This window comes from Pseudovirgaria hyperparasitica, assembly GCF_010093815.1.
Source record: "Pseudovirgaria hyperparasitica strain CBS 121739 unplaced genomic scaffold EJ05scaffold_10, whole genome shotgun sequence".
Taxonomy (NCBI): domain Eukaryota; kingdom Fungi; phylum Ascomycota; class Dothideomycetes; order Acrospermales; family Acrospermaceae; genus Pseudovirgaria; species Pseudovirgaria hyperparasitica.
Genome location: NW_022985558.1, coordinates 1188227 through 1214013, shown reverse-complemented (window position 1 = coordinate 1214013; position 25787 = coordinate 1188227). Strand labels below are relative to the sequence as shown.

The 25787-nt window shown below is 50.4% G+C and overlaps 11 protein-coding genes across 11 annotated transcripts; 4 read left to right on the top strand and 7 right to left on the bottom strand.

Moving 5' to 3' along the window:
- Positions 1-317: 317 nt before the first annotated feature.
- On the bottom strand, positions 318-1432 carry EJ05DRAFT_477400 (uncharacterized protein). Its single transcript, XM_033744242.1, has 2 exons — positions 813-1432; positions 318-759 (listed from the first exon to the last, which is right to left on the bottom strand). The coding sequence occupies exons 1-2, from the start codon at positions 1090-1092 to the stop codon at positions 449-451; spliced, it is 591 nt and encodes a 196-aa protein (XP_033599635.1). The 5' UTR covers positions 1093-1432; the 3' UTR covers positions 318-448.
- EJ05DRAFT_58089 (BCNT-domain-containing protein) lies at positions 1345-2712 on the top strand. Its single transcript, XM_033749777.1, has one exon. It carries the CDS (start codon positions 1597-1599, stop codon positions 2698-2700), a length of 1104 nt encoding a protein of 367 aa, XP_033599634.1. The 5' UTR covers positions 1345-1596; the 3' UTR covers positions 2701-2712.
- Positions 2713-3508, bottom strand: EJ05DRAFT_477399 (uncharacterized protein). The gene is made up of 2 exons (XM_033744241.1): positions 3434-3508; positions 2713-3377 (listed from the first exon to the last, which is right to left on the bottom strand). The coding sequence occupies exons 1-2, from the start codon at positions 3438-3440 to the stop codon at positions 2725-2727; spliced, it is 660 nt and encodes a 219-aa protein (XP_033599633.1). The 5' UTR covers positions 3441-3508; the 3' UTR covers positions 2713-2724.
- A 1378-nt stretch (positions 3509-4886) lies between these two features.
- EJ05DRAFT_454186 (SPRY-domain-containing protein) lies at positions 4887-7293 on the bottom strand. The gene is made up of 3 exons (XM_033742443.1): positions 6494-7293; positions 6130-6435; positions 4887-6077 (listed from the first exon to the last, which is right to left on the bottom strand). The coding sequence occupies exons 1-3, from the start codon at positions 6873-6875 to the stop codon at positions 5236-5238; spliced, it is 1530 nt and encodes a 509-aa protein (XP_033599632.1). The 5' UTR covers positions 6876-7293; the 3' UTR covers positions 4887-5235.
- Positions 7294-7692: 399 nt separating this feature from the next.
- Positions 7693-11779, bottom strand: EJ05DRAFT_511908 (uncharacterized protein). Its single transcript, XM_033748281.1, has 2 exons — positions 9328-11779; positions 7693-9150 (listed from the first exon to the last, which is right to left on the bottom strand). Exons 1-2 carry the CDS (start codon positions 11628-11630, stop codon positions 7845-7847), a joined length of 3609 nt encoding a protein of 1202 aa, XP_033599631.1. The 5' UTR covers positions 11631-11779; the 3' UTR covers positions 7693-7844.
- A 447-nt stretch (positions 11780-12226) lies between these two features.
- EJ05DRAFT_440528 (uncharacterized protein) lies at positions 12227-13539 on the top strand (the record flags this gene model as incomplete). The annotated part of the gene is made up of 2 exons (XM_033741936.1): positions 12227-12806; positions 12857-13539. The coding sequence occupies 2 exons, from the start codon at positions 12227-12229 to the stop codon at positions 13537-13539; spliced, it is 1263 nt and encodes a 420-aa protein (XP_033599630.1).
- A 380-nt stretch (positions 13540-13919) lies between these two features.
- Positions 13920-16822, top strand: EJ05DRAFT_511906 (uncharacterized protein). Its single transcript, XM_033748280.1, has 6 exons — positions 13920-14267; positions 14377-14441; positions 14552-15047; positions 15095-15325; positions 15381-15667; positions 15722-16822. The coding sequence occupies exons 1-6, from the start codon at positions 14056-14058 to the stop codon at positions 16525-16527; spliced, it is 2097 nt and encodes a 698-aa protein (XP_033599629.1). The 5' UTR covers positions 13920-14055; the 3' UTR covers positions 16528-16822.
- Positions 16823-17027: 205 nt separating this feature from the next.
- EJ05DRAFT_466487 (amino acid permease) lies at positions 17028-19032 on the bottom strand (the record flags this gene model as incomplete). The annotated part of the gene is made up of 3 exons (XM_033742810.1): positions 18548-19032; positions 17415-18447; positions 17028-17318 (listed from the first exon to the last, which is right to left on the bottom strand). Exons 1-3 carry the CDS (start codon positions 18817-18819, stop codon positions 17028-17030), a joined length of 1596 nt encoding a protein of 531 aa, XP_033599628.1. The 5' UTR covers positions 18820-19032.
- A 1214-nt stretch (positions 19033-20246) lies between these two features.
- Positions 20247-22151, bottom strand: EJ05DRAFT_57963 (uncharacterized protein). Its single transcript, XM_033749776.1, has 2 exons — positions 21529-22151; positions 20247-21478 (listed from the first exon to the last, which is right to left on the bottom strand). The coding sequence occupies exons 1-2, from the start codon at positions 22058-22060 to the stop codon at positions 20364-20366; spliced, it is 1647 nt and encodes a 548-aa protein (XP_033599627.1). The 5' UTR covers positions 22061-22151; the 3' UTR covers positions 20247-20363.
- On the bottom strand, positions 22152-24049 carry EJ05DRAFT_57912 (nitrilase). Its single transcript, XM_033749775.1, has one exon. The coding sequence runs from the start codon at positions 23569-23571 to the stop codon at positions 22243-22245; it is 1329 nt and encodes a 442-aa protein (XP_033599626.1). The 5' UTR covers positions 23572-24049; the 3' UTR covers positions 22152-22242.
- A 65-nt stretch (positions 24050-24114) lies between these two features.
- On the top strand, positions 24115-25691 carry EJ05DRAFT_454172 (Tricarboxylate/iron carrier). Its single transcript, XM_033742442.1, has 5 exons — positions 24115-24276; positions 24396-24529; positions 24577-24671; positions 24728-25259; positions 25310-25691. The coding sequence occupies exons 1-5, from the start codon at positions 24173-24175 to the stop codon at positions 25456-25458; spliced, it is 1014 nt and encodes a 337-aa protein (XP_033599625.1). The 5' UTR covers positions 24115-24172; the 3' UTR covers positions 25459-25691.
- Positions 25692-25787: the final 96 nt, after the last annotated feature.

The window sequence follows — 25787 nt, the reverse complement described above, 5'->3', positions numbered from 1 at the left end:
ACTGCCGCGCGAACCACGGTCACCGCGATCACCGCGATCGCCGCCTCCACGATGACCACGCGAGGAACCACGAAATGCGGTACGTTCAGACATGATTGGACAGCAGATGTGTAGAGGTTTGGGAGTATAGAAGCGAGGTAGAGATTCAGAGATATTTGCAAGTGCTTTGGAAAACGTGAAGTTTCTTGCGGGGTGTTGTTGGTTGTTAATGTGAGGGAGCTTGGAGCTCGAGGTGGGGAGTTTAAAAAGTGGGGCAGTGCTCTTCGTGCGCTAGTGAAGATCAAGATGTTTACGCCTGGCCTGTTTGCGACGTGGAATAAGGTGAAATCTCTTTGAGTTGTGTATAAACATGAATTATGTATGTTCATCACTTATGAATCATTAAAGCATTGCTCTTTTCCCGCGCGCCATTGTGCCTGTACCAAGTCAACAATACAATGCGAACTATTCACCACAATCCGCCCATTCCTGTTTTTTCAGTTACATCTCCTGCTCCCAGCCCAGCTAAGCCAGTCTTACTGCCCTTCTCCAGTTCGTCCAGCTGTTGCTTCACCAGGTCCACCCTGAATCTCCTGAATGCCTCCTCAACCCGCTGTCTAGTCTCTGGATCCTTTGTTATCGTTTTCGACCCTGCATAGGAGCCCGTTAAGAATCCCGTCTCCCCGCCCACGAAAATTCCTCCAGCTGAGAAGAACAAGTACGTTGCAATGTCTCCGAGAGGTGTAGGTTTCAATAGTGGCGTAAGATCAGGTACTGGTTCTACAGAGCCGTCAATTTGTTGTCCAACACAGAAACTGAGACATGGCACTTACCTGTCCGACCACCCTCAAAGACAATCTGAACAGGCTTCTCGGCTGCTCTGAATGACTTGAACAAAGCCAACCTGTTCTGGCGCAAACGAATCGCAGCAAAGAGGCCCAGGCCTAGACCAACCACCGAGCCAACTGTCGCGTGTGTGGATACCTTTTTAGCAGCATTGGTCAACACATCGCGGTCTTGCTGGCTGAGGTCGTTCTCGAGGTGCTTTGTGGCTGTGTCGGCCAGGGAGTGATTGGGATGACGACGCAGGGCGGCGAATGTGTCGATGGACATGATTGCGGTTTGTTATACGACCGGAGATGTCAGTGGAGAGTATGTATGAGCTATGTCGTGACTGAGATTGAAGAGCTGCGACGGTTGGCTTCAAGACAGTATGGAGAGAAACTTGACAGTATATGAACGCTTGTCGTAGTCTGGAAGCTACTATTACCCAGCTACGGAGAGTCGCGGTACTACGTCATAGAGAAAACAGCCTGCTGGACCGTGCTACGAACCAACAGTTCAGGGCAAGGTCTGCTGCTTTTGAAGGGGATGGAGCACGAACTACACAAGACCTCGCAGTATGTTCATTGTCTGCCGTGCATGGTGACTTGCTTATCGAATCCAAATGTATGATCACTGTAGGTGAGACACCCTGTGCATCAAAGCTCAAGCAGCAGTTCACAGCTTTATCTTGCTCCATAGTGAATTATAAGGAGCCGGCAACATTACGGACAGTCGCGTTCTAGGTCTCCCGGCGCGTAATTATCTTCTCTTGAAGGTTAGCTATTAATCTACATGGCAGGCGACGAAAAGCTGAGTGGAGCACTTGATGCTGCTCAAGGCGAAGATGAATATGACTCCGCTTCCGATGAAGACTTCAATCCGGATAGCGCACCTCAAGATGATGTCTCGAGCTCTTCCGAGGACGAAGCTGCTGCGAATCAACCGTCTGCAAAAAGCAAGAAGCGGAAAAATGATGCCGAACTAGACTCTGGCGACGAGGCCACCATACAAGCTAGACGCAAGGCAACAAAGAAGAGGAAGAAGGGTTCTAAAGAAGCCGGGGGGGATGACGACGACATTGTGGTCTTCTCCGACGATGAAGGCGGCGAAGGAGGCTTGATCAAAACACGGGCTCAGAGACGGACTGAACAGAAAGAGCATCGGAAATTGGCAAAGGTTGACGGTGCTACTATTGATCTCGAATCCGTCTGGGCACGATTGTCGAGTGCGCCTGTGGGTCGAGCCGTCGAGCAGGTCGCTTCGGAGAACGAGGATGGCAAGGCTCATGATAAACCGGTGAATGTCGAGGATAGTGATGACTATATGACTGTCAAGCGGACGTATAGGTTTGCCGGGGAAGTTCACACGGAAGAGAAGCGAGTACTGAAATCTTCAAAAGAAGCGAAGCTATACCTATCTCAGCAAGAGGATAAGAAGGATGACTCGGAAAAGGAGAATGCTGACTCCAATGGTCCGGATGAAGTCGTAGAAGGGCCACCACCTGTTGTTCGGCCCCCGAAGCGTCCATCTCGCTTTGAACCGAACCCGACTGGCTACGTAAAAAATCTGGATCCCAAGTACCAGCGATTCTGGCCACGAAGAGCACCCGTTGCTGGAACCGATCAAGCAGGCATTGTTCCGCAGCCACCACAGCAAGTCAGAGTTCTCGATCCTAAAGCGCAGAAAGTCAACACGGTCGACAAGTCGCGACTCGATTGGGCTGGGTTCGTGGACAAAGAAGGAATTGCAGATGAATTGGACGAGTATGGAAAATCCAAGCAAGGCTACCTTGCGCGTATGGATTTCCTACAAAACGTCGACGCAAAGCAAGAAGATTCAAGGAGAGAGGCGAGGCTGGCCACCCAGACCAAGCCACAGCCAGCAGTCGTGGAATAAAGATTTCTGGAGACTACCTCTACCCTACCATACATACCGAAAGTATGGGTTCTGCTTGTCTGTCAAGTCCTGAAAAGCGAGCTTATCACGCTCGTCATCATTGTAAGACTGCCCAGCTCTCTGTGCGTGCGCATCTCTCGTTCTGTTCTCCTTCCACATTACGAACCAAAGAGCGAGAGTAGCAGCAACAGTAATGCAGTAGCATATTATCAGTCCAGTCCACAGCTCAGGGTAGTGCTGAGCCTTTGTCTCGCTCTTGATCAGCTGAGGTCCGACAATATTCCCAACGCAGTATGCTACGAATATGGCGGCCGCCATGATACTCTTCTTAGTTTGGCCTGCCACATTTGACATGCCCAGCACGATTATTTGGCTTACTACGGCGCCAAACGTCCCGATGAGCGTGTAGCCGATTACTGGACCTACTGGCCGTGGCGGCTCCCACGAGGATTTCCAGATGGTTATACACCCAGCGATGACCGGTCCGGTATTGAGCAGAAGGATCGGAATCATGACGTTCTTGAACCGAGTGCTCAGGTACCCAGACACCAGAATGCTGATGAAACACAATGTCCCCAAGGGAAACTGAAGTAGTATCGACTCCAGCGGCGTATACCCAAAAGTCGAAACAATCAACGGCCCAAAGCCCGCAACTGCCCCATTAATCGTGTACCTACGCAACAGTCAGCACATCCCATCCACCATCATCTCCAAAAACCACGCGCTTACGCAGAAGCCATCATAACAACAACCAACCACACCTTCACATCCAACACCGCCTCCCTCACCTGCACCCCCTTAATCCGCCGACACCCCACCCCCATCATCCCCCTCCTCAACCTCTCCACCCCCGTCCTCCTCTCCTCCACACTCAAAAACCAAGCCCGCCCCGGTCCCTCCGGCACACCCAAACACCACCCCGCAAACAAAACCGTCACCCCACCAGCCATCAAATACACCCCCTGCCACCCCCTCACCCCGCCCTCCTGTCCCTTCCCCCCTACCTGCGCAAACCCATAACTCATCCCGCCCCCCAAAACAGTAAACAACCCCGTACTACTCACCCACAAACTCTGCCGCACAGCCTGCTCCCGCCGCGTGTAGAACCCCGCTATCACGCCCATAAACCCCGTCGGCACGCCGCTCTCCACGAACCCGAGCGCGAATCGCTGCGCGTAGAGACCCTGGTACGTCGTCACGGCGGCGGTCAGCATGCATGTTGTGCCCCAGAGGACGACGAGGAGGCACAGTACGTGTGCGCGTCGGAAGTGTTGCTGCGCGAGCGTGGTCGGGTATAGGCCTGCTAGCATGCCGATGTAGAAGAGCGAGGTTGCCCAGGAGAGGCGTGTGGTGGAGGTTGTTGTTGCGGGTGCGGTGGTGGTGGTGGTGGTGCTGGGGGTGGTGGTTGTGGTTGTGAGGTGTAGGTCTGTTGTCATGCCGAAGAGGACGGCGGAGCCGAGGATGGCCTGGGAGTTGTGGATGTGGCTTTGTTAATGATGATGATGATGATGATGATGATGATGATGATGCTAGGGGAGGTTTACGTGTGTATACAATACCCAGACACAGTCGGCTTCAAGGAGGGTCTTGAAAAAAGGGGAATTAAAGGGGAAAGAAGGAAAAGGGCATATTCACCTTATCGTAATACACAAGTCCATACCCCATCATCATGGCCGGGATGAGAAACAAGTCGATCTTGCGAACAACGCGCCTTTCGACGTCCGGGTCAATGGCCTGTGCATGGTCGCCGACGACTTGGAGGGCAATGTCCTTGCTGTCGTCGTCGTCGTCGTCGTTTGCATATTGTGCTTCCTCTTCTTGTGATGCGGTTCTTGGATCTAGGCTGTGCGGCGGCGGCGCTTCGTGCGACGACTCTGCAGAGATTGGCATCCTTGAGTGTCTCGGTGTCGCGCACACGATCCGAGTATTTCTACACGGGAATAAACTAGTACGACAGTGCAGCATGCATGACGGTCGTTGTTTTTGATCAGCAAAGAGAGTTAAATTGCTCGTGATTTAAGACCGCTTCCTGACTTATATGGTAAAAGCCTGAGACATAAAAATCGCGGTGGTCGATCATTTCCGCTTTGGTATCGGGTGGGCATACTATCACTTTTGTACCAAGACTGCAAAGTGAACCGTCAAGGATTTCGAAATGCTACATGTCGCATTACAAGATCGCTGAGCTTTGTTATAGTGAACGCGTTGTTGATTATTGTTCATAGTACGTAAATATAAGTTGAGCGTGTATGGTGCGACTCGTTAGTCCGATCTCAAGTACAAATGCAATTAATCTTTCGCATCCTCGCCTTTCGTTACCTTCTCACCTCATCCAGGTATTTAGGGATATCAATTCGTCGCAGTTGTCCAAACCCAAGCCAAAAAACCCAGACACAGACCGCTCTCCGTAAGATCATACTATCCCAGGACACACGCCTCAGCCCACAAAGCAAATTCTTGATATCGGATGAGACCCCAAACGCACGCTAAAAGTTATGATGATCGTAAATGATAGTGAAGGATGCAATGAAAGATTTATCGTGTACTACTCCGGCCACGATTGCTTTGGTTTGATTGTGCGACCGCAGCGTCGTAGCTCGGGATCGGTGGAAGTAATCGCTGCCTATCATCCTCCCGAGGCTTTGAGCGTCGATTTTGGCCAAACGGTATCTGACGTTCTCGATCAGGAGTGCTGTCTGGACTTTCATACTCCGGAGGTGCTTCGCCGGCTGGTAATCGTGATGGCGAGAAATTTGTTTGTAGACCGAGTCCAACCTCCGTTTGGTCGTAGCCAGAGAATTCACTCGTTCCTTCGCCAGCCTCACTGCCACCTTCTTGTTCGTCCACGATGCTGAAACGAGTAAGTGAGATATCCGTTGGACTGCGCTGTGGGCCAGGTGAGGTGGGATGGCGTGATCCAAGACGCATTTGTGCACTGGCGCTGCGGCCATGGGTATAGTTGAATCCAGATAAGCCCATCCCTTCCCTGACTCCTTCTCGTCCGCCTTCTAGGAGGATGCTGCCTTGCTCACTACCATATGGAGGTGGCGGAGCAAGACTACCGGTCATTGGCGCAAGGCCCCACTTCTTGACGTTTGCTTCGATAAAAACGAAACCCATCTGACCAAAGTTGACATGGACTTGGCATGGACCATTGGCCCCGACAGTTGGGAAAAAGTTCTGCGTCTTGAGTCCGTGCGTGACATCATCAAGCTTTTTACCATTGCGAGTGAAGAAGACGGTGCCAGTCCGAGGACGGTAACCTACACCAATAACATCGCCCTGGACGAATGCGGGGCCGTACGCGGTAGGGGTAAAAGGCTGATTATATCGACGAGATCCAGGAGAAGTATATGCAACAGACTGCTTGTGAGAGCCTAAAAATGGTTAAGGTCTGCTGAATAGCGATAAATTGAAGGAATTACTGACCTGGCAACCTGAACAATGGATACGGCTTGGTGGTCAAGCCAATGCTTATAGTGGTCGATTCAGGCTTATCGTATATCTTGGACTCCCAATAGTATACCTCGTTCTGCTTGGGGATCGGCAGGTTACTTTGAACGCAGCATTCCGAGTCGAAGAACTCAATCTCGGTTCGACCCTCAACAAAACAATTTGCGATTTCTAGTTCTGGCTCGAATTCCCACGCAGAGACTCCCTTCTCCTGTATTGCCAAAAATTGTGATAAAGAGATGTCGGTCTGGACAGATTCGGGAGGATTCGCTTGTATAAATGCTGCAGTGAAAGAAATATCAGTGTCTGTTTCGCCTTGAATCTTCTGTGAGCAACATACCTTTCGCCCTCAGGTACTCTGTTCGTTGCATATCATCCATTTCTTCCAAAGCTTCCGCCTCTTCTTTGGCAAAAGCCTGCTCGTCATCGTATTCACCGGGTCTGCCTATTCGGTCTAAGAAGATACGGCCCGGACGAGTGTAGCGGAAGAAGTAGACAAGAGCGATGAAGATGCCGGCCAAAGTCGCAGTCCCAAAGGCGGTCAGCATGCCAATAAGGATGCCTTTGCCAGTAGAACTGATGGATTCATGCCCTATCCTGATCGGTTCGTTATATGTGTTTTGCATATTTTCCGGACTCGAGAACATCGTTGGAGGAGAGGATGGTTCATGTTGAGCTGGTCGGTAGGACCGCACGAGAGTTGTGTGTGTTGAGAAGCGCATATTGTTATGCGACAGTGTTATCAGAGGTTCCGGCAGAGGCCCAACTGCCGCCTGAAGCGGATCGTCCTCGTGTGATGATCCAGTCCTAGTTGCTTGGTATGAGCGATCGTGGCACTATCTTGGTATTCACAGAGCTTCGGAATCGTTAAAGGTCGAGTGTACGGATAGCGCTCCCTTGGGTTGCAGACAGGCTTGATGATATCTAAGCAAGAGGGGAAGGAAAGAGAGAGAGGCACAGCGGCCTGCGCGCACGAGTGGAGTAGATTGAGACGGAGAAAGAAGATGGAAATGGGTGAGGTATTGAGGCGAAGAATGTAAAGGGAAAAGGGCGGCGTAAGGGCCAGACAGACGATATTGGGGGTTGAAGCTGGAAGGTGTTTCAAGCGTGACGAAGGGCTGGAGGGAGGAGTCTCAAGTGTCAAGTCTCATGGATCAGAGCACACAAGCGCCCGAGGGCTCAAGCAAGTCTGGTGGCTGATTAGCGGGCCGCGAGTAGTCAAGCGCCCCTTCGCCACCCGCTTGGCATTCGTCTACTAACTAGTACTCACCTCCAGTATCATAGAGATATCATTTAATAGTGTGTCCTATATCTCCGTTGTCTGAACGACCATACAAATTATATATAGTCAGAACTCAGATGCACGTGTCTTTGTGCGAGCGCGTAGCTTTGTGCACATGCTCCTCCGCTGTGCATTGCCGTGCTGTGCATCCACCGTACTCCGTGTAATTGCAAGACAAAGCTATGACATCAGCATCCGCCCGTCTCCATACATTGGATGTTGGGTATTATGATTACATCAACAAAGCATGCATCAATGCTCGATGCAAATTCAATTCAGTTCGGCGACAGAGCTAAACATTACGCATGCTATGTCATTTCGTGGCTTGGCAGCCGATACTTCTTCAGTCATCACAGAGCTTGTTGCTCGTCTTCATCTCGTTTTGCTATAATTACATCGTGATATCACACTACCACGCGTGTCTCGTACGCATGTCCTGTATCTTCCTCTCAACCTCCCGGACCGTACGCTCAAGCTCACCAGCTATCCTCTCTTTGACTTCCCGCTTGAGGATCGAGAATCGCTCACACAGATCTCCGTCAATTACCCCCTTGACAGGAACATAGTAGGATCGATATATAAGATGATCGCGACCTGTCAACGGCGAATCCACACTTCTCATCTCCATCTCCAACTTTTGAAAGAAATCGACGTCGTCGCGTGATGCGAATGGAATAAGTAGGCCTATGGTACCCTGAAATCCAGCCCATAGAATGATGTCTCGTCCGCCCGCGACCAACGAAACTTTTTGTATTGACGTTGGAATATCCTGTGTAAAGTTGTGCACAAGCTGGTCCAGTCTGTGGGATGTACCGCCAAGGTAGCCTTTTTCATGAACCAAATGTGCTCCGCTGCCCTCTTCATCTGCCACCTCTGACACTTTGGATGGGCATCGTACAAGCCATACGTTGCCGAACTTGTCACCACCGGCCACTGTCTCGTAATCCACCATGGTAGTGCAAGTGGTCCACCTGGCGAAAGCATCGTCGCAGAACGATATCAGCCGGTTGTCCGCATATTTGTACACCACGTACGTCACGCTCTCCTGAATGTCAGAGCATATGATTCGTGAGCCTTGGGTCGTGAGCCCAACTAATTTCCGCGGCACAGCTTTGGGTAGTTGTGATTTGCGAAGCAGCTGTTTCATTCCCAGTTCGTAGATTCGCAGCGTATTTCCAACACCTGCCAGAAGGCGACCTTGAAAGCCAAGAAGTGTAAGGGGTGGCTCTTCAACTTTAGTCTTGTGGATGAATTCCAGAGACCTTCCTTCATCAAGGAAGCGATAAATATGAATATAACCACCCTTTGATGAGGGCGGTAAGACTTTCACGTCCACACCGGTACCGACTACCAGAAATGATTCGTCGTCCTGACTTGAAAACGCCGCGACAGTGATGCTACAGATGTTTTCGTTGCCCTCCAAGTGGATCGTTTCCAATACTGCTTTTTTCTCTATCGGATCCACAATTTCAATGCAAGATGCCCAGTGGTCCGTTGCTCGCGGGTAGCCGAACTCCTCAGCTGGTAGCCGATCTTGGTCGGACATTTCGTCTGCCAGAAGCTTCGCTCTGGACGCTTTCGACAGTGTGTTATAGTCGGCCTCGCCAACGTAAAACAAGGCTTGTTCAGGATTCTGTACAAATGCGCGTGGGGTATGTGCCAGCGAGATGGCCTCTCGTATCATGTTTTCCTCTAGTCGGTCGACAGTAAAGATCCTAGCCGCAGCGTTAACATGGGATCATCAAAGAGAGAGGATGTTAAAGGCGATGACGACGACCAACGTCAGAAGGAACAATTGGAATTTTTTCTTCTTTATCCCCATTTGCGACAGAGCAGTAGGTTCAGAGTTCTCATCATGTTGGTTAGCAAAGAGACAAGAGATAATAACTTACCGGACACTCTGACCCTCGATACCAACTATCCCCTCGGTGCAAACTTCACTGCTGAAATTCCAACCAAATTCCAACGGGGTATAGCTCAAAGGCGTCATTTGGAAGGCTTTACTTTGATTGTCAGAATAGCCCAGCCATGATCGAGAGGCTAATGCCAGTATCGCAGGCTGCTCTTGTACTGTTACAGAGAATAGCTTGACAGGCTTGGCACCTAAGAAGCGGGTTCTGGTATCCGAAAGGTCTCCAGTCACTTCATCGACAACGGTGCGCAGATAAACGCCAGAGTAAAGACCGATGTGAAGATACAAGGTCATAGCACCAGACGATGAATCTTCCATGGCCATTATCATCAGCGCAGTTGGTGAAGCTGATACAGCTTGAATCGATTTGCTTTCCAGGCACGTCTCAGGTTCCACGCTTAAGATACGAACAGTGGAATCGTCGCAGCCTACAGCTAGGAATGGACTCCTCATTTTCCCTTGAGGAACGTCACCTAGACTCAGCGAAGTGACAGTGCCGCTCATCTGAGGCCTTTCCTCGTATTCTCCTAGACCGCCAGAATCGGTGTCGACTTCGAAATAGATCAACTCTCCAGAGCTAAGCGCGACTACAACCTGTTTCTCATTGCTCGTAGCGCAGACGATAGTACGATGTTGCGGTACTTCCCATTCTTCCAGAGATCCGCTTGCGCGAATTTGACGAATACCACGAGGATGTATCTGGATGATTGAATCTTCCGCTACCTGAACACCAATAGTGGGAGCTGACGTCAAGAATCCAGTGTCTGTGGCTTCTTCAACAGTCTCTCCGACAGCAAGAACAAGCGTAGCGTTAGAAAAAGAGAGTACAATATATGCATCGTACTGATCAGCGACAGTCTTCTTTGTTGTCCAAACAGCAGAGGGGTAGTTGGGCAGATCTGATGCGACTATTTCCGATACTTCTAGACCGTGTCGGAGGGTCTTGAATTGACTGCGGGCGCCGAGTCCAGAGACGGTATAAATTTGAGGTGCATCTTCGCCTGTCAAATTCGTGACCCTGCATCCAGTCATCGGATTCATGCAAGAGACTGACTCAAATGGTGTGATGTTCTCGTACGCCCGAGGCTGGAAGTATACAGGCTTCATAGGTTCATCTGAGTCCGCTGAGAATTGGTCGCTTGTCCATTCCGTCTCATTATCATCGTCACCAAGTTTCTCAAACTGATACACTCGGTGGTCCCCTGTCTCACTCGCCACAAAGAGGAATCCACTTCGGAGGATTATGAGAGCGGTGGCCAAAGGGACAGTGTCAAAGTATTTGATGGACAATGATTTCTTCGACGGGTCCTCTTCGTCCGTTATGAGCTTGACTTTGAAAAGATCACCATCTTCCGTCTGGAGAAGGAAGAAGAAGTCACCCCGCATCTTGTGCATGACACCAGCAGTGATGTAGCGTTTCCGTCTACTATCTTCAGTAGCACCACCTCGTCGAGGGATCGGGATGCGTAAAGCCTCTTCATCCATGTGGCGATATGAGATGGACTCCTCTGCACAGACCAAGACACCACTGGGTCCATCCTCGCCGCCAGGAACCTGGAATAGCATGTTTGCTGTACGATCAACAGTGTCTGTCCATTTCCTAACGACGTGGTTCAAACCAAGGTCGAGCTGGTAGTAGACAAGGTGCTTCTCTAGTTCTTCGAATGCGCGACCTGAAGGATCCTGATCTGATTCTTCGTAGTCAATCTCTAGAGCGGCAAAGATTGGGTTCTCGTATCCGACATCGACACCTATGAGTGCAAACACTAGTGCGTAGTGTTTGTGTGCCTCGAGTGGCGACGAAATTGTAAGCTCGGCATTAACATTGCGATTTAAGACGTATACGAGCTTGTTCTTCTCTGCTGAAGCAATCATGAGAGCCCTTCCTTTAGGGTCAGCCGCGAGATACTGGCCCGGTATGACACGTCGAACACCTGATTTGCCATATGTCTCGAGGTGTATTCGTTTGAAAAAGTTCCCTTTCTGGATATACTCCAGGATTGTTATTCGCCCTGAGTCACTGGTTACGACTATGTAGTCAAGCAGACTTCCTGCTAGACGTACCGTCGAGATTGATCGTATGACGCTAAAGGTATCAGTAGAAAGTACAGTGACGAGCTTCCCGGTGCTGGCGTTTAACCGCGACAATATGAGACGTGATCCGCTTGCTGACAAAATGAATTGTTCTTTAGTGCCCGCAAAAAGTCCAACAATGGCTTGCGTGATCGCTGACGAAGGCACCAGACTCAGCGAGTACATGAACATGGATGATGTGGTCGCCATTGTGAATTCCGTGAGCTACGCGTCGCGAAAGATCTTGAACCGGAGAATGTCAACAAAGAAAGAGTGGGAATTTAGCCCAAGCCCAACCGTACGCCTGGCTCAAACATATGACGGAGAGATGGAAAAAGATGAGAAAGCACAAAGAAAGCTGTTGTTTTGGTTTCCTGAGGTACGATAAACCCTTAAGTTTTCGCACAGGTGGTCCGAGCTCCACCGGCACGGCAGAATGATGGGCCGCGTCGCGTTTATTCCAGGCTCATTTTCTGTCAACCACCGTGCTATCGACCCAATTGCGCTGAAGGTTTGCCTTCACTGTTGCATCTTCAAGGGTCATGAGCGTGCCTTACACTTGCTCGCGCTGTCTCGTACGGCTCCGGGTATCTGCGCAGAGCTCTCGCGGTCTTTCTAATCCGATCCGCAAGTCCTCCACTCGATCAGTGTCAAAGGGTGACACGCGCTCTATAGGTATTCGTGGCTTCAAGACATCGTCCAGTACTTCCAATGATGGCATATACACCGGCCATGCCAATACCAGCTTTACCAGTGCTCAAGTTGAAACTTTTCCTTCCAAGCTGCCACCGGAGCGCAGACCACAGATGAACCCGCTACTTCGCCCAGACAATTTATTCCACCCATTCTCGAGCTCTCCATCTCCCGATATCCGACGCCGAGCGGCATTTATGAAGCAGCATGCATACTGTCCTCACTCAAGCCACAACGCAACTAGAATGGCGGAGAATCCTGGTGACCCGGAAGCCTCAAAGCCGCGATCGGGTGGAGCTCTTCCAGCTCACGTCCGATACGAGTGTCCAGATTGTGGCATCCCCATTGCCTGTTGTGAAGAGCACTTTATTGATGAATATGAAAAACATTTGGACATCTGCGATACACTGAGGGAGATCAACGAGGATGATCATGACTTACGATCGGAGAGGTACTTCCCTGAGTTCGAGTACCCCGGTCCGACGATGGAAGAACAGTTAGTCAATCTGACTAGTTGGGACACGATGCTTTACACTAGGGATTTCAAGGCTATCGATGACATGCGATCAATGCGACAGACCACCAAATTATTAACATACCCAGTCACAATTGGTAGTGTCCTGCATGAATTCAGTCCCTATAACATAAGGAAAGGAGGTAGACTGACTCCAGAAGGGCTGAAGAGCTTTAGCGGTATGCTACAATCTCACATTGTTAGGAAAGAGGAACTAATCAAGGTCTAGCGTTGCGTTATACTCTTCATCCGCCCCGGGACGGCAGCGGTCCGGGTATCAAAGGTATCCGACCAAAACCTCCACCCGTCCGCATATTCGTTCTGGGTGCAAGAGCAGAGTCGTCACTCCCTCGCGATACCTGGGTGCAACTTGCATACCTATTTCCGCGCGTCACCTTTCACATCATCTTCATTGGCCCGGAGGCAATGGCCAACCGCGATGCCGAATATCCCTTACCGGATCGTACACCCCACAATCCATTTGGCGCTATAATCGAGGATCGTGTCTCTCAGGACATGAAATTCTCGACATATGTTGATTACTACCACACATTACACGAAGCCAACCACTTCTATCCATACGATCCATACTTTGATTGTTTTATGCTGTTCCATCCAGGCATAGGGCATCCAGCTAGCTCGCATGAATGGGAAGACACAATACCTCAGCTCTTAGCTACCAAGGTTCCTATAATCGTCACTGGCTACACTGCGTGGGACATGGAGCGAGATCTGACATGGATTAAATCGAAATGTGGGAATGAGATGGACATCCTTCTCGAACCTGGTGAGAACCGGTTCAGGAGTCTGAGGTGGGATATCAACGATTTGGATCCGCAAGATATTAGTTGTGGGAATTGGGGCGTGTGGGCATTCCGGGGCAAAAGATATGAGACCACTATGAAGGATTGATCCGTCTCAACTCTTGAATGAATGTATATGTAGTGTACATGCAGATTTCAATCATGTATTAGTACTGTACCAGCACTTAGATTCAGTGCGAGCCCATGAAACGAATAGACAACAGACGCAAATAAACTGAGATCACGTGAGTTATATGACGACAGATCATGCAGCTCTGATAGGTGCAAGCGAGCATAATAAGCGCGGTCAGCCCATGTCTACTGCGATACAGTAGCAGGAAGGCAAAAGTGACGTGGTCAGGTATATAGCATTCGGATATAGCTGGCAAATTAGGACATGGGTATTGATACTAGACCAGCGCGGGCGCGTCGGACCCAAAAAAAAGATTCCACAAAAGGAGCCCCACGCTACGGTTGCATCTAAGCCTTGAAAGCTCCGGCATCCGTAACTTTCCAGCAAACTTCCAACAATCATTTCGCTCGTCCATGTTTATCCCGCGCGCCGCCCTAGACGTCCGATATTGCTGATGTCCGGCCGTCGCGAGATGCTCGGCCCGTGATCCGGATGTCCGTCCGTTACGTCAAGAAGCCACGTGAAATGGATGGCAGCGCCCCAGCCTCTGCTTCTGGGCAGTCCGCCAATAATGTAGACGCTGCTGGGATGGCAGCGAATCCGGCCAGTGGGCCACCCACTCGCGTCGATAAGGCGTGCGTACGATGCAGACGCAAAAAGATGAGTTGCAGACCGAGTTCTGAAGAATCGAATCGTTGCCAACGGTAAGCTCCACCAGTCACTACCGGTCGTTGTACATGCGGCACGGTACGCCAGGCGTATCACGTCGATTCACTTTCGCCGTGTTTCGTGCGCTAACGGTTGTTTACTCAGATGTGTGAGATCAAATGAAGAGTGTGTCTTTCCAGAAACCACGGAGAGGCCGAAGAAGCGACGCCGTAAGTTGGATTGTCCATGCCAGTGGTTTCTTCCTATGAAAGACTGCTTAACCACAGCATCGGCTGTAATATGCAGTCCTCGTTTCAAGCTAATGCCTTTCATGATGCAGTACTCAATAGTCGCGTGGGAGCTTTGGAGCAGAACATGGAAGGCATCATGACTTTGCTAGCGAACGCCCAAGCCGCGAATGCGAAACATGATGGAGATGAACCGGCTCCAAGTAGGCAGATCCATGGCTCTGCTAATCCACCACTGCCCCCTGTTCGAGATCATCCGTATCCGGCCCCTACCACTCCCTCATGTAGGCCCGACATGATCGACAAGCTTCTTCTCTCGGAGCAGGCGGCTCTGAAATTGCTTGACAAGTACAAAGATATGTCGGTGCGATTCCCGTACGTCCTGCTACCCCCTAATGTAACACTCGCCGAGCTTCGAGAAACGAGTCCTCTGTTATTACGATCAATGTTTGTTGCTGCTACGTGCTCGACATCACCATCCCAAGATCCTCTGGAGCGAGAGTACTTGTACACACTTACTGTTCATGCAGTCGTGGACGGACAAAAGAGCTTCGATGCTCTTCAGAGTTTGATGGTCTATTTGTCGTGGTATGTACTCAGCTACAGCTATTATACATTCCTTTGACCTTATATAGGTGTCATTGGCATGTAAAGCCTGACCGTCAAAGTCTGTACCGATTAGCATCGATAGCGGTAGGAATGTGTCTTGACCTTGGTCTGAACCGGAAACCTCAAGTCACGGAGGCGCAGGAGATGAATGTCGAGACTCATTGGGCGAAGCAGCCGGCTCTCGCACCCCAAAATAATGAACTTTGGTCTCCTGAAGCTCGACGGATTGTGTTGGGATTGTACAATCTGACAGCAACGTGAGTAGCACGTGAGGCCACTGTGATAGTACGCTCGGTTGCTTATTTTCTTCAGGTGGGCTGTGCTACGAAGAAAAGCCCCTCTCATGAATTATTCAGCATACTACAGTACGTGTGCTCAGTCGTTAGCCGACGAAAAACATGCTCGTACCGACCCAGAGATCGTCATGCGCCTCGAGATTGTAAGGATGTTGTCAACTGTCGCAGAGGAATACGGCTACTATGACCAGTACCAGAGTCCTATCCTAAGCGATGAGAACTTGGAGCTATACACTGCCTCACTGATGACTCGGCTAGACCAGTGGAAAAGTTTTCTACCTCCAGATCCCAAAACTGGCGTCCGTACGTTCGAATTGCTATGGTTCATGCGAAAGTTATGATGCTGATCAGTTATAGCAAAACTCACTTTCGAGTACTACCTCTTCCAGGCTTACGCTCGGGAGATAGCCGTTCACTTTCCGTCAAAACTTCACGAGCTCTCCATCAATCGCGCCCGGATGCTTTCAGAATGCCTAAAGTATTGTGGCGAAAGTCTAGATCACATCCTGGCAACACCGCCCTCAGCATTGGTAGACTTCACCACTACCCAGTGGTGCGGTGCCATATACGTCATTATCCTAGCCAGCAAAGTGGCAACTTGTCACCATTCACCCTCATATAACATTGGCACCACCAGAAACATCATCAGACTCGAGCGCTATCTGGATCTGATAACCACCAAACTCGAAGAGGTTAACAAAGTCAGCACTCCCACCGGCGCACATGTATTCTGGTGGCAGCATTTATTACGCATCATGGACTCCATCAAAGCACAATACCTCCACGCTGTAGCACAACACGAAGAGGCAATGTCTGCTGTACAAAGACAACAACAGCAGCAGCAGCAGCAACAACAACATAATCATCAGCACCATCAGCAGCAGCAGCTTGACCATGCCCAACGACACACATATGACCGCATGCCGTATAACCCGGTCCAGGCAGTCCAAAATCATCCGCCTCACCCAGAAGATGATCCGCGGATGCAGCATATGTCAGCATTGCAATACAGCATTCCCACAACGACTGCACCCGTGTTTCAAACCCTTGGAAACTACACATACAGCACCCAAGGGGGCATTTCTGGCGGCTGGGTGCCACCGGCAGGAGCGAACGAGTATATTTCCTGGGAAATGGGGAACTCATTTTTGGGCGCGCTCTGACGTGCTTTAGAAGCTCGTCTTGATGACTTTGTAGGATCTCTTCTCTTTTCTTATCATTACTTTGCATCCCTCCTTGGAAAGAAGGAGAGTTGGCGATTTTTTTCGGGCTTCAGTGGCTGGTTCATGAAGCGTTTCGGTGGCAGGGTGTCTGGAGCATCTAGATGAGTATGTAACAGTTCGGTTCCATAGTAGGGTATCTGAATAGAATGAATAAGATCAGGCGTAGGTATGGAGTCGAGTGGCTTGGTATGCCATCGACTACTATGTACACACTATATCATATCGAATTTGGGCTCATGGTCCGGCTTTTTCCATCTTTCTATGCTTTACGTCACGGCCTTTAGACTCTGGGTTAGAGGTAAAAGGGCAACATTCTTACCCTTAATTCAAGACACGTCTATGATGACTTCCATGGTAGTCGCTAACACAACTCAGACGGTTTGGCACCAAATTACACCTTATATTGCTCTTTTTCGCCTTTCTCCAACGCACACCACCCACTACGCCGTCTCTGCGCTCTCCTTCCCAAGACTGTCCTCTGCATCTAGTCTCCCGTTCCCTGAAGTTCCCATGGTTGCCGGCTGACTCGCCACCGCCTCCAACACCTCGATCCCGTCGTCCATGCGCGGGCCAGTGTAGTTCTTGCGACCATCCACGAACCACTGCACAGTACTGATGATGAGCACAATGCCAAACGCCACGACGCAGTAGTTCATGCTGCTTGCGTCGACAGGGAGCTCGGGCGGAAAGAGGAAGAGCACGGTCGTGAGGAGTACATACGAGATGCCCAGCTGCGGCCGTTATCAGCAGAGCAACACACCTACCTAATAAAAGGGGCAAAAGGCCAAAAGACAAAAACAAAACGGGTAAGAAACAGCAAGACTCACCAGATTCGCAAACCACGCAAACCACGCCGGCAACACGAATTTGCGCTGGGGCAGCATGGCGCGGCCGCGCAGACAGTTGATGGCTATGGGGATGGCGTAGCTGACGCCGAGCGCGACGACGCTGGCGCTGATGATGGCGTTGAACGCGCTGTTGCTGCCGAGGAAGATGCAGCCGAACACGACGACGAGGGCGGTGGTCAGGATGAGGGCGTTCAGGGGCAGTCCGAGCACCGGGTGCACGCGCGCGAAGACGCGGCTGGCGGGCAGGCCGCGGTCGCGGGCAAAGGCGTATGTCATGCGGCTGCTTGTAGTCATGATGCTTGTCGTGGCGAAGAGCAGGCAGATCAAGGGGAACATGAGCAGACACACGGTGGCGGGTCTGCTGCGGGTAGCGTTGAAGAGGATCTGGCCGAGAGGACCGGCGGCAGAGGAGATGATTGTGTGGGCGTCGGCGCCGGCGACGAAGAGGAGGACGCTGAGGAAGATGAAGCCGGTGAAGAGGCCGATGGCGACGCAGGCGATCATGATCTTGGGGCCTTCGGTGGAGGGGTTTGGGATCTCCTCGATCATGTGGGCGACGGCGTCGAAGCCTGTGAGGCCGAGGCCGCCTTGGAGGAGGCCGAGGAGCCAGGCGATGCCGTCGGGCCAGCCTGTTTCGTTGATGAAGAGGCGGTAGACGAAGGCGCCGGAGGAGAAGTTTGGGGATGCGGTGGAGAGGACGGTGATGCAGATGACGACGAAGCCGGTGATGGACCAGGTTATGGCTGCTTTGTTGACGTAGGGGAGGGAGGAGTTTGCAAAGGCGTTGATGAGGAACGCAGCGATGTTGTAGCCGATGTATATCAGGAACTGATGCCACCGTTGAGGCTCGTAGGATGGAGAGTAGAGCGAGATGATTCCTATGATGAGTTGGGAACCTAGAAGCCCGCCGGATGCAACGAGAGCGATCCAGCCAGAGACATTGATCCAGCCAGTAATCCAAGAGAGGAGTGGCACCCATTTCTTCCAGGATATCACAGCAACCCAGTGGTATCTGTAATGACATTAGCTTTACGTACACACGTTTTCCACTCTCAATCCTTCAAACTGCACTTTATAGCAGCATGATTATAGGCAAAACAAAATTCACATACTGTCCTCCCGCAGTAGGATACGCGCTCAAGAACTCTGCCAGACTCGCCGCCAGACATAGATTACATATGCCCGCTGTAACCAGTCCCCATATCACACTTGTACTCCCTCCACTGGGCAATGCCAAGCTCAGCGATGCACTCAGCGCAGTCCAGCTGTTCAGAATGGCAAACGCAAGTCCCAGCATAGCCAACGGCGAGAATGAACGCTTCAACTCAGCTTTATGCCCGAGCTGCGCCAGCGTCTCATCATCATGAGCAGCATTCGTGGCCATAGTGAGCCCCGGCTGTGACGATACTCACGACCTTCTATGTCCAGTCAGTGAACGGTGAATGAATTGATGGACGTTGTCCTAGTCGGAGATCGTCGAGGGATGAACGGTGGCCAAGGAACAGACGCCGTCCCGCAAGAGAGCCAGCAAGCGTTTTTGAAAACCTCGAGGAGAAAACCGGGTATCAAATGGACCCCGGACATCAGCTATAACGGGACAGTGATATGTGTCGAGTCGTGTTAGTCCGAGATAAGCCTGCCGTGTGCGCGGCCCCAGGGCCCCCAGCGGATCCGGCCGTGGGGTATCCACCGACGTCAAGAATGCTGGTCGCGTGCCGTCGTCTCGGGGAGTTGTGGAACTGCTCCTTGGGTGTTTAATTGGACGTGTCGTATTACCAGGAGCTTTTGGCCCTGCACGACCGCTTGAGGCCTTCTCTCCTTCAAACTTTACCCTCTCCCTTCATCCCTCAACCCTTGATATATAGCTTGAGACTACCAAGGCCGCGCAAGGCCCCACCAGCCTTACGATGCAGATCCGTACAATCAGGAGTTAGACCCGTAATCGGGACCAGCTCCCGTGCATTCATGTGGGACCCTGGAGCTGAAGCTGGTTTGCGTAGAGAACCAGTAAGCTTTGTCTTGGCAGATCTGCACGAAGCTTATTCAATCCCGAGACCTCCGTCAGCATACACCAGCCAATCTTACTAAGAGCAGAGAAAACATCATTTGTCATATCGTATAGATCCGCGATGGATGAGTTCGTGATGGCATCAGAATTTCGTAGTTGGCTATGTGAAAATATTGATGATATGGCGAAGTAGCGGACTAGCATTTGGTAATAACATTTTTGGTTTTCGAAAGGGCTGGAAACTGCGTAACTGCCAGATGGAAGAACATTGTGGAAGACTTGGAAAGGGTTGGTTCAGGAGTAGTTGGGATTGATATAACGAGATGAGGCGCCAGGGCAGTACAGAACTGAGTATCGAGAGGCCGGACAGCGGAAATTGCACTTGCTGAGGCTGTGGAAACTTGGTTATTCTCTACTGCGTATGCGAGGAATTGACTCTAAGTGACGATGTAGCCCTCAAAAACTACGTTTATGGTAGACATTGTTGTCACTTTTTTGCAGAGGAACTCATGAACTGGCAAAGTAGGTCTAAGATCCTGCTTGGACAAAGGATACGGTATGATGAAAAAGCAGTTTGCTTCTAATATTATGTCAAGGTAAGGAGGTGAAACCATCTGTTGCTAGGGTTTGTATACATATACAGGCATCCTCTCGACGTAGGAACTGCTAAATAGTGGTCTTGGTACAATGTTGATCACGAACTAAAGGAAGAAGAATTGTAATATCCGAAGCGTCTTGCACTTACATTATCCATGCTACGATGTTGAAATTCTCGTCATAACAGAGCCCTGCAATTCGCATCACATGCTTTGAGAACACCCATATTGAATATTTGGTCTCTTCAAGTATTTTCTCCCTATCCTGCATACTCTTATTTCCGATTATCTTACACCAACATCCCACTCGTAGTCCTCCGACATCTAGTCTACCCTCAGTTCATACGTCCAGAACCTGCTCGGCGCCTTCTTCGGCACCGTTGCATCTCTTTGAGCCCTCTTCGTCTCCGGAACAGGGGCTGTCTTAATGCCCCTTCCCTTTGCGAAGTTCGGCTTGACTTTTCTCTTTGGCTTCTGGGCCTCCGACTGAGCCTTCAAACCCGCCGCCTGATCAAACTTCTCCCTTGATCTGTCCGCCTTCTTAATCTTCGCTTCCTCTTCATCCTTCTCACGCTGCTGTCGTCCAATCTGAGCCTCATACTCTTTCACCATCTTCGGTATCAACTGCTCTTCGTCGATGATCTTCTCAATCCGGTCATGTAGATGTTCACGCACGATATCCTCGATTATCTCATAGATGCGGTCGAATAAGTGCCTGCGGACCATCGATCTCATGTAGCTCTCCATGGTCCGGCCTGCTGGTCGTCCGTCGAGGTAGCTGCGGAATTCGCTTCTGACGAGATCGGCCTGGGCATCTTGAACTGTGGGTGACTTGCATAACTGGGATTCAGGTATGTTGGATGTGGTGCTGATAACACGGCTGTGGGATTTCTTGTTCAACGCGTGAATGGTCGGTGCGGACAATCGCCTCTGATTTCTGGTATCATCAGAGGAGGTAGACACATTAGTGTCTGGGCTGTGACCGCGTGAGAGTCGAGTGTATTCGTCAAGTTTGTTGTCTGGTGGAGGGTTGTGCGATTCACGGATGTACCCTGGCGAGGAGACGTCTGTAGTGGAGCCACAGTGGGTAGAACGAGGTCCAGATTTTGGTACAGTCCGTTCTGCTCTGGCGTGTTTGAGTGATTTGTCCCCTTTGTGGACGCTGTTCTTCTTGACTCCAGTACCCTTATAAGTTGACATAGCTTTGGAGCGTGGAACCAGGGGATTGGCATGTGAAGTCTTTGTTTTCTTTGCTATGGCTTGTGCGAGTCCGTCCAAGGCTTCATCATCTTCGTCATCAGTGTCTGACAAGAAATTTACTCTTGGTCTTTTCCCCAACTTAGATTTGGTGCTGGTATTGGGTGCGGGCACCTCCTCGATGTTTTGGCTGTGGGGATTAAGGATGCGAGATGAGGAAGAATACTGTTTGAGCGTCCTTGGTACTAAATTTGTTGGCTTCTTGGAAGAATTGGCCGGTTCTCCAACTTATCTTTACGAGCAGACTCTCTACTCTGGAGTAGTGCAGTCTCTGGTCCAGTCCGTTTTTCAAGAGAAGATACAGCTCTGTACATTGGCGAATGAGGGTTGACATGACTCTTCTTCTCATGTGCCTTGGTTCTAGATCGTGCATCAGTAGCCTGCTTCGTTGCAGCAGCCGCTTGGGTTGGCTTTTTTGCCATCTGGAAAGAATCAGGCGCCTTTTTAGACTTGGAAGTCACATGCTTGGTCTTGGTTTGATCATTTGACATCTGCTTGGGGTTCAGTCCTGCAACCACGCCGGTAGCAGTCAGATCAATCTGCTCAATAAGTCGTACAGGCTGGCGCTTGGCTCGGGGTGGGCGCTCCATATCATATAAGTGAGATAGAAAGTCAAAGAAAAGTTTATGACTGATGGAAGAAGTACTATTTTGCCTAGTAGTTCGTTGAGATGTCTGCAGACGAAATTCTGATTGGGGTTGGCAAATTTCAAGACAGCATGGAAATGAGATTTCGAAAGACTGAAACAAGGGACCCGATGTCATCACTGTAAAATAAGGTGGCAAAAAGAGTTTCTATTGATAACGACAGGGTGTCCTTTGATAGAACAGCGAAGCTTTTGGTAAACAGTACGAAGGTGCACGGGAACTCCCGCTATAATTTAGCGAATGGGATGCTGTGAACACTGTTTGAAAGAGTAGAACAAGGGAAATTGTCGTGCTGTTTCTTACGGTGGTGGGTTCAAGTCCAACCCCTCGACGTGTAACTTGAAGGCATCATTGCGTGAGTAGTGTCCCGCTACATCCAGATCAAGGCGGCCCCTTTCACAATCTTCGAAATCCGCCTCGACGATAAGCAGACCGGCATCCTCAACTTCCCATTGTGGTCCAGCGAGCACTTCACCAAGAGGAGATATGATGCAGGAACCGCCCCTTGAAACGAAGTCATCACCATCAGAGGACTCGCCTGTGAACGTTGCGGAAGGTATGCTGGTACCATCAGGGACTGGCCAGCAAATCTCATGCCGTTCTTGCGTTTCAGAGATAAATGACTTGCGGCGCTGTCGGGAACCTGTTGCGCTATCGTTTGCGGCCGCAGCAGATTTGGCACCTATAGTAGACCAACTCTCTCCATCGGCTGACTCTGTTGGCTCCTCTGGAACCGGCCAGCAGACCTCATGGCTGCCCTCAGCTGTGATCATAGATTTACGACGAATGCGTGGCTGTGAACCTTGAATAGAAGTCGACTCGATATGCTTGCCGTCTTCCTTTTCATTGCTCTCCCCTGTAACCCAGGAAGGCAAGTGCCTGCGACGTACACATTGATTCGAGCTCAAAACAAAGGCTCTAGATTCACATCCAACAGTTCGCATCAGCGATAGCCAACTATCCCGAGCGTCTGCAGTTGGTGCAAGATAGAGATTGACATTTTGCGAATAAAGACTTTGCCTGAGGAGGGGCATGTAGTTCTCCCAGCATATTGCAGCTGCTAGGGTAAGCTTTACGCCATGGATGACTGTAGTGACAGCTTTCAGAGTGCTGGGGCTACCCTGTGCCCATATTAATCGTTCAGTACCAGTCGGCATCACCTTTCTTCTTTTCCCCAATACTCCTTCGCGTGGACAAACGTAAACAACGGCGCAGTAAAGGCTCCCAGCCGCTTTTTCCACCAGGCCGGTGACGACGAACACTCCTGTCCTCTTCGCGATTTTTTCCAGCTCTTCTCTGGTCCCATCTCCTCTGAACTTTGAGCCTTTTGCTAGCGGAAGCTTTCGTAGGACCCAGTCTTCGCCAGCTCCCAATGGCGTGTCGCCGAGATCAACGGCCGAGTGAAAGTATTGCAGAAACTGCTCACGGCCATTAGGATCGCGTGCACCGACTGACGCTCCAAAGCTACAGGTCCGTGGATAGCCTCCTAGATATGCCTCGGGAAATAGTATCAAATCAACTCCAGACTGTGCTGCCGTCTGCGTAGTTTTCTCAAGATCTGCAAGCGTTTCCGTGGTATCGGACCTGGTATAGCATTGAGCCGTGGCTAGCTTGAGCTTCTGTGGCATTATTGATATGTTTGTTACTTAGGTTACTCAGTATGACTTTGAGTATCGTGATGAACAGACTTGAGTTCAGGGTGGTGATAGTTGAGGAGTTCATGGATGTGTAGTGCGGGGTCAATCCATGAAACTACGGTTCTTTTATCCCGGACACCTTTGGAGGTCTTAGCGAACTCCTAAGAAACACGCGATACTGACGTTTGACCTCAAGCGGAGGTGAATTGCTGGCTCATCGTCACATATGTTCCTATATGAAACCCTGTTACCTCATACTGTACAGAGACAGAATTAAGACCACATGATGTCATCGGTAGCGCAATGAATGTGCTACTAAACTGCTATGAACAGCGGGCATTGGATGTCATACTCCATTCAACAAATATCCAAGTGTTTAATGTCATGTCGCAACCGTGAACAAATCTCATAGGAGTAGTCTTGGACCACGAATTAAAAACGTCGTTGTCGCATTTCCATGCCCCACTTTTCCGATATCGGGAGCCGGCGCGCTAAGCACACAGCTCCGGCTGCTGTAAAGAGCTTCACCGCTAGGTTCTCTTGTCGCATTCCAAGAACATCTCTCTAAAAGCTCAATTGAGAGTCGCTATTCATGTCGGCATCTCTCCCAGGTAGCCGCGAGCTTCCAGCGTCCCAGTATGATCTCAGCACGTACTGGGGTCGCGTGAGGCATTCTGCGGATATCTCAGACCCTAGGTGAGGTTGCTTCGCGCTGGTTATGCTCTACACACAACGTGTGGTGAGTACCATTGCTGATACTCCTTGATTCCTTTTTGGTCGCTCTGAGATCCATTTGGCTAACAGATGTATGGCAGGACGCTCTTTACATCAGCACACGGTCTTCAACATGCTAAAAACCTCGTTTCCGCATACAAAACTGGCCAGATACGGGAGATGAACCAGGATCTATGGCAAGCAAAGAAGATAATAGACTCTACACTACACCCGGGTATGGTGTTCATATGGCCTCAGTAAACACGATTCTGACCCCTATAGATACTGGCCAGCCAGTCTTTCTACCGTTTCGCATGTCCTGTTTTGTTCTCTCAAACTTGGTAGTCACTGCAGGCATGCTCACGCCTGGAATGGGGGTAGGTTTAACTCTGAGCGATGCGTCTTTTACCCAGTTCTAACTCTCTCTTCTTAGACTGCTGGTATATTAGGGTGGCAGATAACTAATCAGTCTCTGAACGTTGCCATCAACAGCGCAAATGCGAATAAGTCGACACCCCTGTCCACCTCGACCATGGTCAAATCATATTTTCTAGCCGTAGGAGCATCATGCAGTGTGGCTCTAGGATTGAATTCGCTAGTCCCACGGCTCAAAAAATTGTCGCCGGCAGCCAGAGTGACTCTTGGGCGACTAGTACCATTTGCGGCCGTAGCCAGCGCGGGTGCCCTCAATGTCTTCCTCATGAGAGGCGAAGAAATTCGTACAGGCATCGACGTGTTTCCCGTTCTTAGCGACGAGGAGAAACAGAAGCTGGAGGAGAACAACGAGACTGTCAAATCACTCGGGAAAAGTAAGAAGGCTGCGACCATCGCCGTGGCGGAAACTGCAGCGAGCAGAGTCTTCAACTCGACGCCTATCATGGTCCTGCCTCCTTTGATTCTAGTTAGGCTCCAACAAAGGGATTGGCTCAAGCAGAGACCGAGGCTTGTGTTGCCAGTCAATATTGGTAAGTCATTCCTATTGCCATTTGGAAAGGTCGCTGACATTATGGGGTAGGGTTAATATTTGCAACATCTATATTTGCACTACCCTTGGCTCTGGCCGCATTTCCTCAAAGGCAAGCGATATCAGCCAAGAGTCTGGAAAGCGAGTTTTGGGGCAGCGGTGGGAAGGATGGTATGGTGGAGTTTAACCGCGGTATCTAGTAGTGAATGCGGCAATATCCTGGGCAGTGATAGAATGGATTTTCCTTGTGAGCATGTAACGCCGTCTAGGACAGGTGGACAGTACTTTCTTGTGTGGATAGCTGCGCTACAGATCAAGGGTCCGAATAGTAGCGCCATGGGTAATACTGCTTCAAAGGGCAGCAGTGGCAGTCTATAGGGATATCTGCATGAAATTCGACAATAAGAAAGCTATAGATTGTATAGATACTTGCTAATCCCGCTACTGTGACATACATGTATCTAATAATATTTGGCCTAAGCTTCGGGCGTGGGTTCTTGGCGTGTAAAGTGTCCTCAAAGAAAGTGAT